General features: G+C 44.4%; 1 protein-coding gene across 1 annotated transcript in view; it reads right to left on the bottom strand.

The window, feature by feature from the left end:
• Positions 1–12,435, bottom strand: part of LOC140429425 (inositol hexakisphosphate and diphosphoinositol-pentakisphosphate kinase 2-like) — a 295,210-nt gene that overhangs the window by 99,706 nt on the left and 183,069 nt on the right. The window contains 3 exon segments of the mRNA XM_072516386.1: positions 11,618–11,674; positions 11,677–11,718; positions 11,720–11,735. Coding sequence (XP_072372487.1) covers positions 11,618–11,674; positions 11,677–11,718; positions 11,720–11,735 — 115 coding nt within the window.

The raw sequence follows: 12,435 nt of genomic DNA, 5'->3' as shown, positions 1-12,435 counted from the left end.
ATGAGGAGGAATGTAACAGACATCTACAGATGCTGAAAGACGCCCTCGTAAGAACGGGATATGGCGCTCGACTCATTAATTGACAGTTCCAATGCGCCACGGCAAAAAATAGCACCAACCTCTTTGGAAGACAAACACGGGACACAACCGACAAGAGTATCCTTCGTCGTCGAGTACTTCTCTGGAGCGGAGAAACTACGACATCTTCTTCGCAGCCTTCAACACGTCATCGATGAAGACAAACATCTTGCCAAGGCATCCCCACACCCCCACTACTTGCTTTCAAACAACCCCGCAATCTCAAACAGACCATTGCAGCAAACTACCTAGCCTTCATGAGAACAGCGCCAACGGCACAACACAACCCTGCCATGGCAACCTCTGCAAGATGTGTCAGATCATCGACATGGATGCCACCATTACACGCGAGAACACCACCCGCTAGGTACGCGGCACATACCCATGCGACTCGGCCAACGTTGTCTATCTCTTACATTGCAGGAAAAGATGGCCCGAGGCGTGGTACATTGGCGAGGCATGCAGACGCTGCAACAAAGGATAAACAGACATTGCGTGACAATCAGCAGGCAGGGATGTTCCCTTCCAGTCGGGGAACACTCCAAGGCGGCCTTCAGGACGCGCAACAATGCAGAATAGCTGAGCAGAAACTGATAGCCAAGTTCCGCACGCATGAGTACGACTTCAACCAGGACCTTGGATTTATGTCTCATTACATTCACCCCCCACCATCTGACCTGGGCTTGCAAAATCCTACCAACTGTCCTGGCTTGAGACAATTCAACCTCTTTAACCTGTGTTTATCCCTGTCTCCATTTGCTCTGTCTTGATCTGTAGACTTAATTACCTGCAAAGACTTGCATTCAAAGTATCATCTTGCATCTTTGACTTTGTCTCTATACGAGTTTGTGAGCTATGAGGAGCGATTGAATAAACTCGGTTTGTTCTCACTGGAACGAAGGAGGTTGAGGGGCGACCTGATAGAGGTATACAAAATTATGAGGGGCATAGACAGAGTGGATAGTCAGAGGCTTTTCCCCAGGGTAGAGGGGTCAATTACTAGGGGGCATAGGTTTAAGGTGAGAGGGGCAAAGTTTAGAGTAGATGTACGAGGCAAGTTTTTTACGCAGAGGGTAGTGGGTGCCTGGAACTCACTACCGGAGGAGGTAGTGGAGGCAGGGACGATAGGGACATTTAAGGGGCATCTTGACAAATATATGAATAGGATGGGAATAGAAGGATACGGACCCAGGAAGATTGTAGTTTAGTCGGGCAGTATGGTCGGCACGGGCTTGGAGGGCCGAAGGGCCTGTTCCTGTGCTGTACATTTCTTTGTTCTTTGTTCTTTGAAACCCACCTCATCACTCACCTGATGAAGGAGTTGCACTCCGAAAGCTAGTGACTCCAAACAAACCTGGGCTTTAACCTGGCGTTGTAAGACTTCTTATTAAGTATTGGGATGTGGATTAAAGTCAATCAACAATAACATAAGAGCAATTTATCATAATTGAATGCTTTTTACAAGCCCGAACAATGCCATTTCATGTCAGTTTTTAAATTTAAAAGTACAGCACTGTCATCATTAATCAGGAGTTATGGGGTGAAAGCACAGTTAGAGAGAGTCCTAGGGTGGGGGTTTTAATAAAGTCTGCCAATTCAAGACATAAAATAACAGATTGCACACTTGTCACTTTCTTTTTATATGAAGGATGTAGCCACAGGATATGTCTGTTCAAATATAAATTTTCACAAGGTTATTCTTTCTAAGCAGATATCTTTTCAATATACAAAAAAGACAAAGTAATGAAATGGAGTTCCTCGCTTAGCTGTCTATATGACAGACTGCACTTCAAGACATTGGACAGTATTCAGCCCCCCTGCAACAGCGTGCTTTGCGGCAGCAGAGGCAGTGGCCCCATTACTGTCAACAGGGTTCCCGTTGTTTGAGTCCTCTGCCGCCAGGGAGCCCATGGCAGGGGCCAGCGTTGGTGGGGCCGGACGATCCAATCGGTGGGAATGATCGGAAAATCCCGCCCACTGTGTGAACCACTTTGAAACATGTTTCCATGAAGTACAATATTAGTAAAGTAAAAATGTTATTTATTACTAAGTTGTTAAGCTCCGGAGGTGTCGTTAAGCAGGTGACATATACTTCTACCTGAGAAAGGGAAAATTAAGACTTAATTAATAAGCAGTGGGTTATCTCACTTCTGTCTGAAAGAGTGTTGGATGGACTGGAAATGAAAGATAAAATAAAACAAAATTATCCTGGAAAATAAAAAAAAAAGAGGATTGATGTGATAGAAAACATAATAAGGTTGGGATACCTGTCGGGCTGGTTTAGCTCACTGGGCTAAATCACTGGCTTTTAAAGCAGACCAAGGCAGGCCAGCAGCATGGTTCGATTCCCGTACCAGCCTCCCCGAACAGGCGCCGGAATGTGGCGACTAGGGGCTTTTCACAGTAACTTCATTGAAGCCTACTCGTGACAATAAGCGATTTTCATTTTCATTTCATTTCATAGAATGTGATCGAATGGCTTCTAGGTTGCAAGATGGGTAGCATCACATTCCAAAGCATATTCTTTTGACAATAGAGCAAAAAAGTCAATATATTTAACAGATTTCAAATGATCAAGATCAGAGTTGCAACCAACATGGATTACCAATCAACAATTGAGTCTTTACACTGAAAATATTCTCCAAAACCCATTCGGAGTTGTTGAGTGCAATTTTAAACCCCATGATAAGTGTTAAAAATGGAAAACAAATTCAATCCGACTCAAATCCACGCAAGTCTGCTTTTAACGGAGGCAGGGCAGATCTTAGGTGGTGGATCAAATAATGAAACCTTTAAAGGATCTCATTGCCTCAGTTAGAACCAGATTTTTATTTTTAACTCGTCAGATTTCCCAGCCTCTGGAAACCCTGCAGATAAAGAGAAGTGAAAATGACTGGATCATAGAATTTACAGTGCAGAAGGAGGGCCTTCAGCCCATTGAGTCTGCACCGTCCCTTGGAAAGAGCACCCCACCTCCACCCTATCCCCCTTGATCACCGTAACGCAGTAACCTCACCTAACCTTTTGGAACACTAAGGGCAATTTAGAATGGCCAATCCACCCAACCTGCACATCTTTGGACTGTGGGAGGAAACCGGAGCACCCAGAGGAAACCCACGCAGACATGGGGATCTCATGCAGAACTCCACACAGACAGTGACCCATGCCGGGAATCGAACCTGGGACCCTGGAGCTGTGAAGCAACTGTGCTAACCACTATGCTACCGTGCTGCCCACTCCTTGTGGGCCAGAACGAGCAGGAATGTTTCCTACAAGCCAAATAAACTAACGCTGTAAACTCACCCACCCCACTTCTTCATCCATCACCACCTCTAAACCTACCTCCTCCTCTGCTGTGGCACTGTATCTCAGCTTTCCCTGTCCAACAGGCAGCCAAGCCTGTCAGTCAGACGGGCTTTCCCGAAGGAGGGGATTTTTAAAAAACGAATGACTTGTTCCCTGGAGTTAATTCTCCACAGCATTCAGAAAAACAATATTTGAGTTTTCTGCCTAAAATCCCCCCCCCCCCCCCAATCCCATCATGTACTGAGGCCACCATTTATTGTTTGCATTATTTTCCCCAATGTTTCCCCCAATATTGGAGGGCAAATAACGGGATTATAAATAAAAACAAAAATGCTGGAAACTGCATCAGTGGAAAGAAACAAAGAGTTAATGTTTCAGGTTGTAATGACCTTTCATCAGATTGCAGAAAAGACAGAAAGGGACTGTAAATCCTTAAAGACTGCTAATTTGTAGTTTCTGGACATTGTGGAAGATGGAATTATGGGAAACAGGTCAACTGCTTCAAGTTCTTCAGTTTAGGCTCAATTGATTTTATATTTGTGGATTACGTGTGTTTTAATGGGCTAGATTTTATGGAGTGCTGCACCCGCAGCACCCCCCCCCCCCCCCCCCCCCCCCATCTCGGCCAGTCATCTTTTAAAAAAATATATAAATTTAAAGTACCAAGTTCTTTTTCTCCCCAATTAAGGGGCAATTTAGCATGGCCAATTCACCTACCCTGCACATCTTTGGGGTGTGGGGGTGAGACCCACGCAGACACGGGGAGAATGCGCAAACTCCACACAGACAGTGATCCAGGGCCAGGATCGAACCCAGGTCCTCGGCGCTGTGAGGCATCAGTGTTAACCACTGCGCTACCATGCCACCCAAAAAGCCAGGTCATCCTGATCCCAAAATGGGAGAGCAACGAAAATTAATAATTCAACTTCTAAAATGCAGTCATTTTGTTTTCAGGGAAATGAAAAACTTATCACTTTCATAATCTATACGTTTAGCTTGAATGTTACCGAAAGTGCAGCCGACAGCTTTCAGTGTCTACGGTGAGAATGAATAGTACAAAAGAGGGCAGGATGAAATGGAAGCAAGATAAGGCTGAAGGAACCGGCAGCCATTTCCTGCACGGGTACATGAATAGGGAGGAAATAGTGGGATAAGGACCAAGTAAGGGCAGAAGGTTTTTCTTTAGTTAGGGCATCATGATCGGCACAGGCATGGAGGGTCGAAGGGCCTGTTCCTGTGCTGTACTTTTCTTTGTTCATTGGTGGGACAATTGAGGAAGTGTGGAGGACTTTCAAAGCAATTTTTCCACAGTGCTCAGCAACAGTAAATACCAGTGAAAAGGCAGGACTGGAGGAAAAAAGGTAATCAGTCATGGTTATCTAACAAAATGAAAGAGGGTATCAATTTGAAAGAAAATGTATACAAAGAGGCAAAGATTAGTGGGAAATTGGGAAATCTTTAAAAGTGAACAGAAAGCCACGAAAAAAGCTATAAAGAAAAGTAAGATAGATTATGAGAGTAAACTAGCTCAGAATATAAAATCAAATGGCAAACGTTTCTACAAATATATAAAACTAAAAAGGTCAACATTGGTCCTTTAGAGGAAAAACAGGGGGATTTAATAATGGGAAAAGAGGAAATGGCTAAGGCATAGCACAGGTATTGTGTGTTAGTCTTCACAGTGGAAGACACAAATAACATGCCAATAATTGATGGGAAGGAGGCTATGGTAGGTGAGGACCTTGAAACGATCATCACTAAGGAAGTAGTGTTGGGCAAGCTAATGGGGCTAAAGGTAGACAAGTCTCCTGGCTCTGATGGAATGCATCCCAGGGTACTAAAAGAGATGGCGTGGGAAATAGCAAATGCGCTCGTGGTAATTTACCAAAATTCGATGGACACTGGGGCGGTTCTGGCAGATTAGAAAACAGCAAATGTGACACCACTGTTTAAAAAAAGGAGGTAAAGAGAAGGTGGGTACCTTCAAGCCGGTTATCTTAACTTCGGTGGTGGGGAAAATGCTTGAATCTGTCATCAAGAAAGAAAAAGCGAGACATCTGGATGGAAATTGGCCCATTGAGCAGACACAGCTTGGGTTCATGAAAGACCGGTCACGTTTAACTAATTTAGTGGAATTCTTTGAGGACATTACGAGCACAGATGACAATGGGGAACCGGTTTGGGCGTATCTAGATTTCCAGAAGGCATTCGGCAAGGTGCTGCACAAAAGGCTGCTGTAAGACAAAGGTGCACGGTGTTACAGGTAATGTATTCGCATGGATAGAGAATTGGTTAACTAACAGAAAGTAAAGAGTGAGGCTAAATGGGTGTTTTTCTGGTTGGTGATCAGTGGCTAGTGGTGTGCCTCAGGGATCAGTGTTGGGACCACAATTATTTACAATTTACACAGATGATTTAGAGTTGAGGACCAAGAGGACCAAGGGGAGATCTTATTGAAACATAAGATTATGAAGGGAATAGATAGGATAGATGCGGGCAGGTTGTTTCCACTGGCGGGTGAAAGCAGAACTAGGGGGCATAACCTCAAAATAAGAGGAAGTAGATTTAGGACTGAGTTTAGGAGGAACTTCTTCACCCAAAGGGTTGTGAATCTATGGAATTCCTTGCCCAGTGAAGCAGTAGAGGCGCCTTCATTAAATGTTTCTAAGATAAAGATAGATAGTTTTTTGAAGAATAAAGGGATTAAGGGTTATGGTGTTCGGGCCGGAAACTGGAGTCGAGTCCACAAAAGATCAGCCATGATCTCATTGAATGGTGGAGCAGGCTCAAGGGGCCAGATGGCCTACTCCTGCTCCTGGTTCTTATGTAGTGTATCAAAGTTCACAGATGACACTAAGATGAGTGGTGGGGCAAAGTGTGCAGAGGACTGAAAGTCTGCAGAGGGGTATAGGTGGTTTGAGTGAGTGGGCAAGTGTCTGACAGATGGAATACAATGTTGGTAAGTGTGAGGTCATCCATTTTGGTTGGAATAAAAGCAAAATGGATTATTATTTAAATGGTAAAAAATTGCAGCATGCTGCTGTGCAGAGGGACCTGGGTGTCCTTGTGCATGAATCGTAAAAAGTTGGTTTGCAGGTGCAGCAGGTAATTAAGTAGGCAATGAAACTTTGTCCTTCATTGCTAGAGGGATGGAGTTTAAAAACAGGGAGGTCGAGTTGCAGGTGTATAGGATGTTGGTGAGGCCACCCTGGAGTACTGTGAACAGTTTTGGTCTCCTTACTTGAGAAAGGATATACTGGCACTGGAGGGGTGCAGAGGAGATTCGCTAGGTTGATTCCAGGGTTGAGAAGATTGGCTTATGAGTAGAGACTGAATAGACTGGGACTAGACTCATTGGAATTTAGAAGAACGAAGGGGGATCTTATTGAAATATATAAAATTATGAAGGGAATAGATATGGTAAAAGCAGGGAGGTTGTTTCCACTGGCGGATGAAACTCGGGCATAGCCTCAAAATAAGGGGCAGCAGATTTAGGACTGAGTTGAGGAGGAACTTCCTCATCCAAAGGGTTGTGAATCTGTGGAATCCCCTGCCCAGTGAAGCAGTTAAGGCTACCTCGTGGAATGTTTTTACGGCAAAGATGGATAGATTTTTGTAGAGTAAAGCAATTAAGGGTTATGCTGAGCTGGCGGGTAGATGGAGCTGAGTCCACAAAAAGATCAGCCATGATCTTAGTGAATTTGGAGCAGGCTCGAGTGGCCTGATGGCCTACTCCTACTACTAGTTCTTATTTTCTTATAACCATTACACAGACATAGTTACGAGATCAAAACTTGGAACTAAATATCGTGCATGTGACTTTTGTAAGGAGAGGCAGGAAGGAAAGGGTGGTGGGGTAGGTTTGTTTATACGAGATGGAAAAAATACGACAGCAAGAAATGAGCTTGGGTTTGAAGGTGCAGAATCCATATGGATGGAGATAAGAAATAACTAGGGGAAGACAACACTGTAGACCAAAGGACCACCAGCATTAACTATACTGTAGGACAGAAAATAAATCAAGAGATAATGGGCGGGATTCTCCCTTTTGGGGTCTGCCTACAAGGTCCGGGGTGATTCTCCGTCTTCAAGGGGGCCAGCAGGGCCCCGGCGTGCGTCCTGCAGCTCCGGCTGCCGGTGGGGCCCTGCAGTTACGCCCGCGCGGCCCTGCAGTTGCGCACGGCGGCCGGCAGCAGGTCTGCGCATGCGGCGGCGGCCGTCTTCTTGCCGGCTCCCGCACAACATGGCGGAGCACGATAGGGCCCTGGCGCGGAGTAAGATAGGCCACCCCCCCCCAGAATAAGCACGCCCGCTGATCGGTAGACACCGATCGTGGGCCTGGCCACCATGGAGGCCTTCCCCAGAGTCGGATCACCCCGCCCCCCCCTCACCAGGACGGTCCCCGCAGCCAGAACGCCGAGGTCACACCGCGTGGGACCACATGTGAACCACGACGGCGGGACTCGGCGGGCACTCGGCCCGTCGAGCGCGGAGAATCTCCACGGGGGCTGCTTTCAAAGGCTCCCAACCGGCGCCGCGTCGATCGCGCGCACACAAGCGCCGATTCTCCGGTCGCCGGAGAATCGCGTGCCGGTGTGGAAGCCTATTTCAGGTAGTTCTCCAACCGCGCGATTTCGGCGTGGAGGGTCGGAGGACCCACCCAATGAGGGCATTTAAAAAAGGACATATATTAATCATGGGTGACTTTAATCTTCATGTGGATTGAGAAAACCAAATTAGCGGCGTAACCATGATGTGGAATTTAAAGAGTGTATTCAAACCAGTTTCCAAGATTAATATGTTGTGGATCCAACCAGGAATCTATTTTGCATTTGATAATGCATAATGAGGTCGGTTTAACAAACAATCTCAGAGTAAAAGATCCCCTAGGAAACAGTGACCGCAACGTGGTAGAATTTAGCATTCAGCTTGAGTGTGAGAAACTTGGGTCAGAAAAAATTCTGATAAACTTAAATAAGGGTAATTGTCATGAGAGTACCTTTAAGACATGGATGTTTAAGCAATGTACCTTTAAGAAAACAGTGATGCCAGAGAGTGGGTGGAGCTGAGCAGTTCAGCCATTTTGAAGTTTCAGTTTGGAGGAAGAGAGCTTGGGGAGTGTCTGTGTTTTGCAGTGAGCTGGATTTGCTGTGATCTCTGCCATGAAAGACTATCTCTGGATCATTTGGGTGATTTAAACTCATAATAGTAAAGCCTTTACCCTGATGTGATTCTGTTTAAAGGTGTTAAGTCTCTTGGAAGTTTGAAGGAACATTTTGAGGAATTATTTACTGTTGTAATATTTTCGGAGTTATCTTTGAAGTAAGGGGTGTTAAGAGATCCAATGTTTATTTAAGATGTTAAGTTGAGTTCATGGAATAAACATTGTTTTGTGTTTAAAAACCCACGTGTCCATAATTGTAATCCCACACCTAGGGAACAAGCCGTGTGCTCGGAAAAGCAACAATAGCATTAAAGGGGGAGGTTGGTTGAACTCCATGATACATTTTGGGGTTCTGAAAACGCCTCGCCCATAACATAATTAAGAAGAGTGAGGACAGAGTTGAGTGTAGTGGACTGGGAAAGTAGTTTAGCAGAAAAGGCAGTTGTCAACAATGGTAGATATTTCTGACTCACAACAAAGTAATTTTCCAGGTGAGGAAGGAGGATTCCAGGAAGGGAAGAAATCAATCAGCAAAGGACGATCAAAAATAATAAAGTCGAGAAGATAATCTATGAGGGTCAACTAGCAAGCAATATAAAAATGGACAGCATGAGTTTCTTTAGATATATAAAAAGGAAGAGCGAGGACAAAAAATTATTATTATTAAAATAAACATAGGCTCCTTACAGAATGAGACTGGGGAAATAATAATACGGCAGTAGGAAATGGCAGAGTTAAATAAACACTGTCAGTCGTCACAGGAGAAAACACCAATAATATTCCAAAAATACAAAATAATTAAGGGGGGGGGGAAAAAGAGGAGGAGGAAGTAAATACAATAACTATTACAGGAGAAAAAGTACGAGGGAAACGAATGGGGCGAAAGGCTGGAAGCAGTGGTAGTAATCTTCCAAGAATTCTTAAATTCTGGAAAAGTCCCAGCGGTTTGGAAAACTGCCAATGTAACACCTTTATCAAAAAAAGGAGGGAGACAAAAAGCATGTAACTATAGGCCAGTTTGCTTAACTTGTCATTTGAAATGTTCGGGTCTATTATAAAGAATGTAATAGCAGAGCATTTAAAAATACATAATCAGTCAGCGCGTCTTCATGAAGGGGAAATAATGCCTGGCAAACGTATTCAAATTCTTTGCGGTGGCAACGTGCAGGATAGATGGGGGGGGGGGGAACCAGTAGATGTAATATACTTGTATTTCCAAAAAGCCCTTGATAGGATACCACACAAATGGCTATTTAATAAGATAAGAGCCCATGGAGTTGGGAGTAGCTATTAGCATGGATAGAGGATTGGCTAACTGAGAGAAGACAGATTGGGATAAGAGGAGCATTTTCAGGATGGCGACCTGTAACTAGCGGAGTGCCACTATGTTCACTGTTGTGACCACAATTATTTACAGTATATATTAATGACTTGGACAAGGGAAGTGAATGTACTATTGCCAAGTTTGCAGATGGCACAAAAATAAGTGGGAAGGCAAGTGGTGAGAATGACAGTCTACAGAGGGATATAGACAGGGCAAAAACTTCGCAGATGGAACATAATGTCGGAAAATGTGAAGTTGTGCACTTTTGATGGGAAGAACGTAGGAAAATGTGAAGTTGTGCACTTTGATAGGAAGAATAAAGGAGCTGAATATTATTTAAATGGAGAAAGACGACAGAAAGTTGAAGCATACAGGGATTTCAGCAGGTAACAGGGAAGGAATATGGAACGGTCGCCTTTATTTCAAAGGGAATGCAGTATAAAAATAGAGAGGTCCTGCAAAAACTATACAAGGAATGAATTAGGCCACACCTGGAATACTGCAAACAATTTTGGTCCTCTTATTCAATGAAAGATATACTGGCATTGAAGACAGTCCAGAAAAGGTTTGCAAGGTTGATCCCAGGTATGGAGGGATTTTCTTATGAGGAGATGTTGGGTAGGTTGGACCTGTACTCATTGGAGTTTAAAAGAATGAGAGGCGACCTTTTTGAGACATACAGGATTCTCAGGGGCTTGTCATGGCAGATACTGAGAAGTTGTTTCCCCTTGCAGTAGAATCTCAGACCAGAGGGCATCATTTCTGAGTAAGAGGTCACCCACTTAAGAGAGAGATGAGGAGGAATCTCTTCTCTCAAAGGTTAGTGAATCTGTGGAATACTCTACCACAGAGGGCAGTAGCGGCTGGATTATGTATGCTCAGGGCTGAAATAGTTTAATCAGTAAGGGAATCAAGGTTTGTGGGGATAATGTGGGAAAGTGGCGTTGAGGATTATCATATCAAATCAGACATGATCTCATTGAATGGCAGAGCAGACTCAATTGGCCGAATGGCCGACTTCTGCTCTGATGTCTTATGGATGTACAATGTCAGGCACGCTGCAGTCCCCCCCACCCCAGCCCAAACCTGTCATCTACCTACTCACTTGTCTCCAAGCAGCCAGCTGATAACTCTGCTTTGAGGTGTGACGAGATCAGGGAGGGTGATCAGCAGCAAGACAAAAGCATCATGGCAACCATGCCTGTGGTATGGTTGTACGCGTGCTGCACACCGATGGAATGGAAGCTCTTGTGCTGAATGAATATTTCTGGTTGATCTGGGAGCACCTTGATTGCCAAATAAATACAGTGAATGATGTTCTGCACTTATTGGTAGCCATTCAGAGCCACAAACCCGAGACCCCAATCAATCTGATTGGCATCATGACAAGTAAAGTTGACATAAATGTCAGCCCTGGCAAACAAGCCATCAGCCACCTTTCTTCTGCATTTGTTTGTGCTGACTGCAAGCTTCTGCAAAGGTTTCTCGAGGTTCTCTGGAAGGAGTGAAGTGGAAATAAGTTCATGTCAGCAGTGTGATTTTGACACCCACCAGTAAGGGTCGGCCACCAATTCCAGGAGGATGTTGCTCTTCTTCCAGCAGGCTACAAATTTGTGTTACTCTTTGAAGTTTCACTTTGCTGTACTTGCAAAATAGGAGTTGCATTTTGTAATCAATTTAAAAAAGTAAAAACCTTTATTGATGTTGTGAATTTGTAGTCACATACCAGTATCGCCAGCACTTACATTGCAGAGGGCTCCAAAGCGCAATATAGAGAGAAGTGAGTGTACGTGGCTCTCACTGTGGTAAAGTATAACCTAGTACGAACATGTCGCTCTGGGGACATGAACTCCTCTCGAGTATCTGGAAAAAAATGGATGTGAAATTGCAAAAAAAATCATATAATAATATTTTTAAACTGTACATTATAAAACTTATTTTGTGCATTCTGACAGGGAATTATACCCTATTATCTTTGACCATCTTTTGGAACCAAATTTATTGTCCTTATTTTCTCCCACCCTGATCATTTAATTGGCTTGGCCCCCATATTTATTCCTTTAAATCTAGAGGTGCAGGCCTGAGTGTAGACTGGTGCACCAACTGCATTGGCCATATCATCTTCAGATTTAGTTGAGCCTTGTGCTCTCTGCTTAAACTTTCCACTAGTTCCAGAATTATCCCTGAAATCAAGAAAACCTCTTCATGACCAACCACCACCGTAACCCTGTTCCCTCCACCCCTTGCCTAACAACATGCAAAGAAATTCATGGATTTGCCACCAAGATTGAGATGCTCCCCCCATGATGCATATCCTCCTCCCCTTTCCCACCAAATGAAACGTCCCAAGAAGCGTCCCAACCCCTTCCTGAACAGATGCATTTGTTTGGTTTCCCCCATCTCCTCTCATGCTCATTCCAAGCACATTGCGCCCAAGATCCATTTTCTGCTCCCTTAAACGACCATTCCCACTAAAATGCCGCACACACAACTGGCTTCCATGCTAACTGACATCATAAATAGTTCCATCATCTCAGGTTTCTTCACATTCCCCCATACTATT

The sequence above is a fragment of the Scyliorhinus torazame genome, chromosome 9 (genome assembly GCF_047496885.1).
Source record: "Scyliorhinus torazame isolate Kashiwa2021f chromosome 9, sScyTor2.1, whole genome shotgun sequence".
Taxonomy (NCBI): Eukaryota; Metazoa; Chordata; class Chondrichthyes; order Carcharhiniformes; family Scyliorhinidae; genus Scyliorhinus; species Scyliorhinus torazame.
Note: the sequence above shows the minus strand (reverse complement) of the source record. Positions and strands in the feature narration are given on the sequence as shown.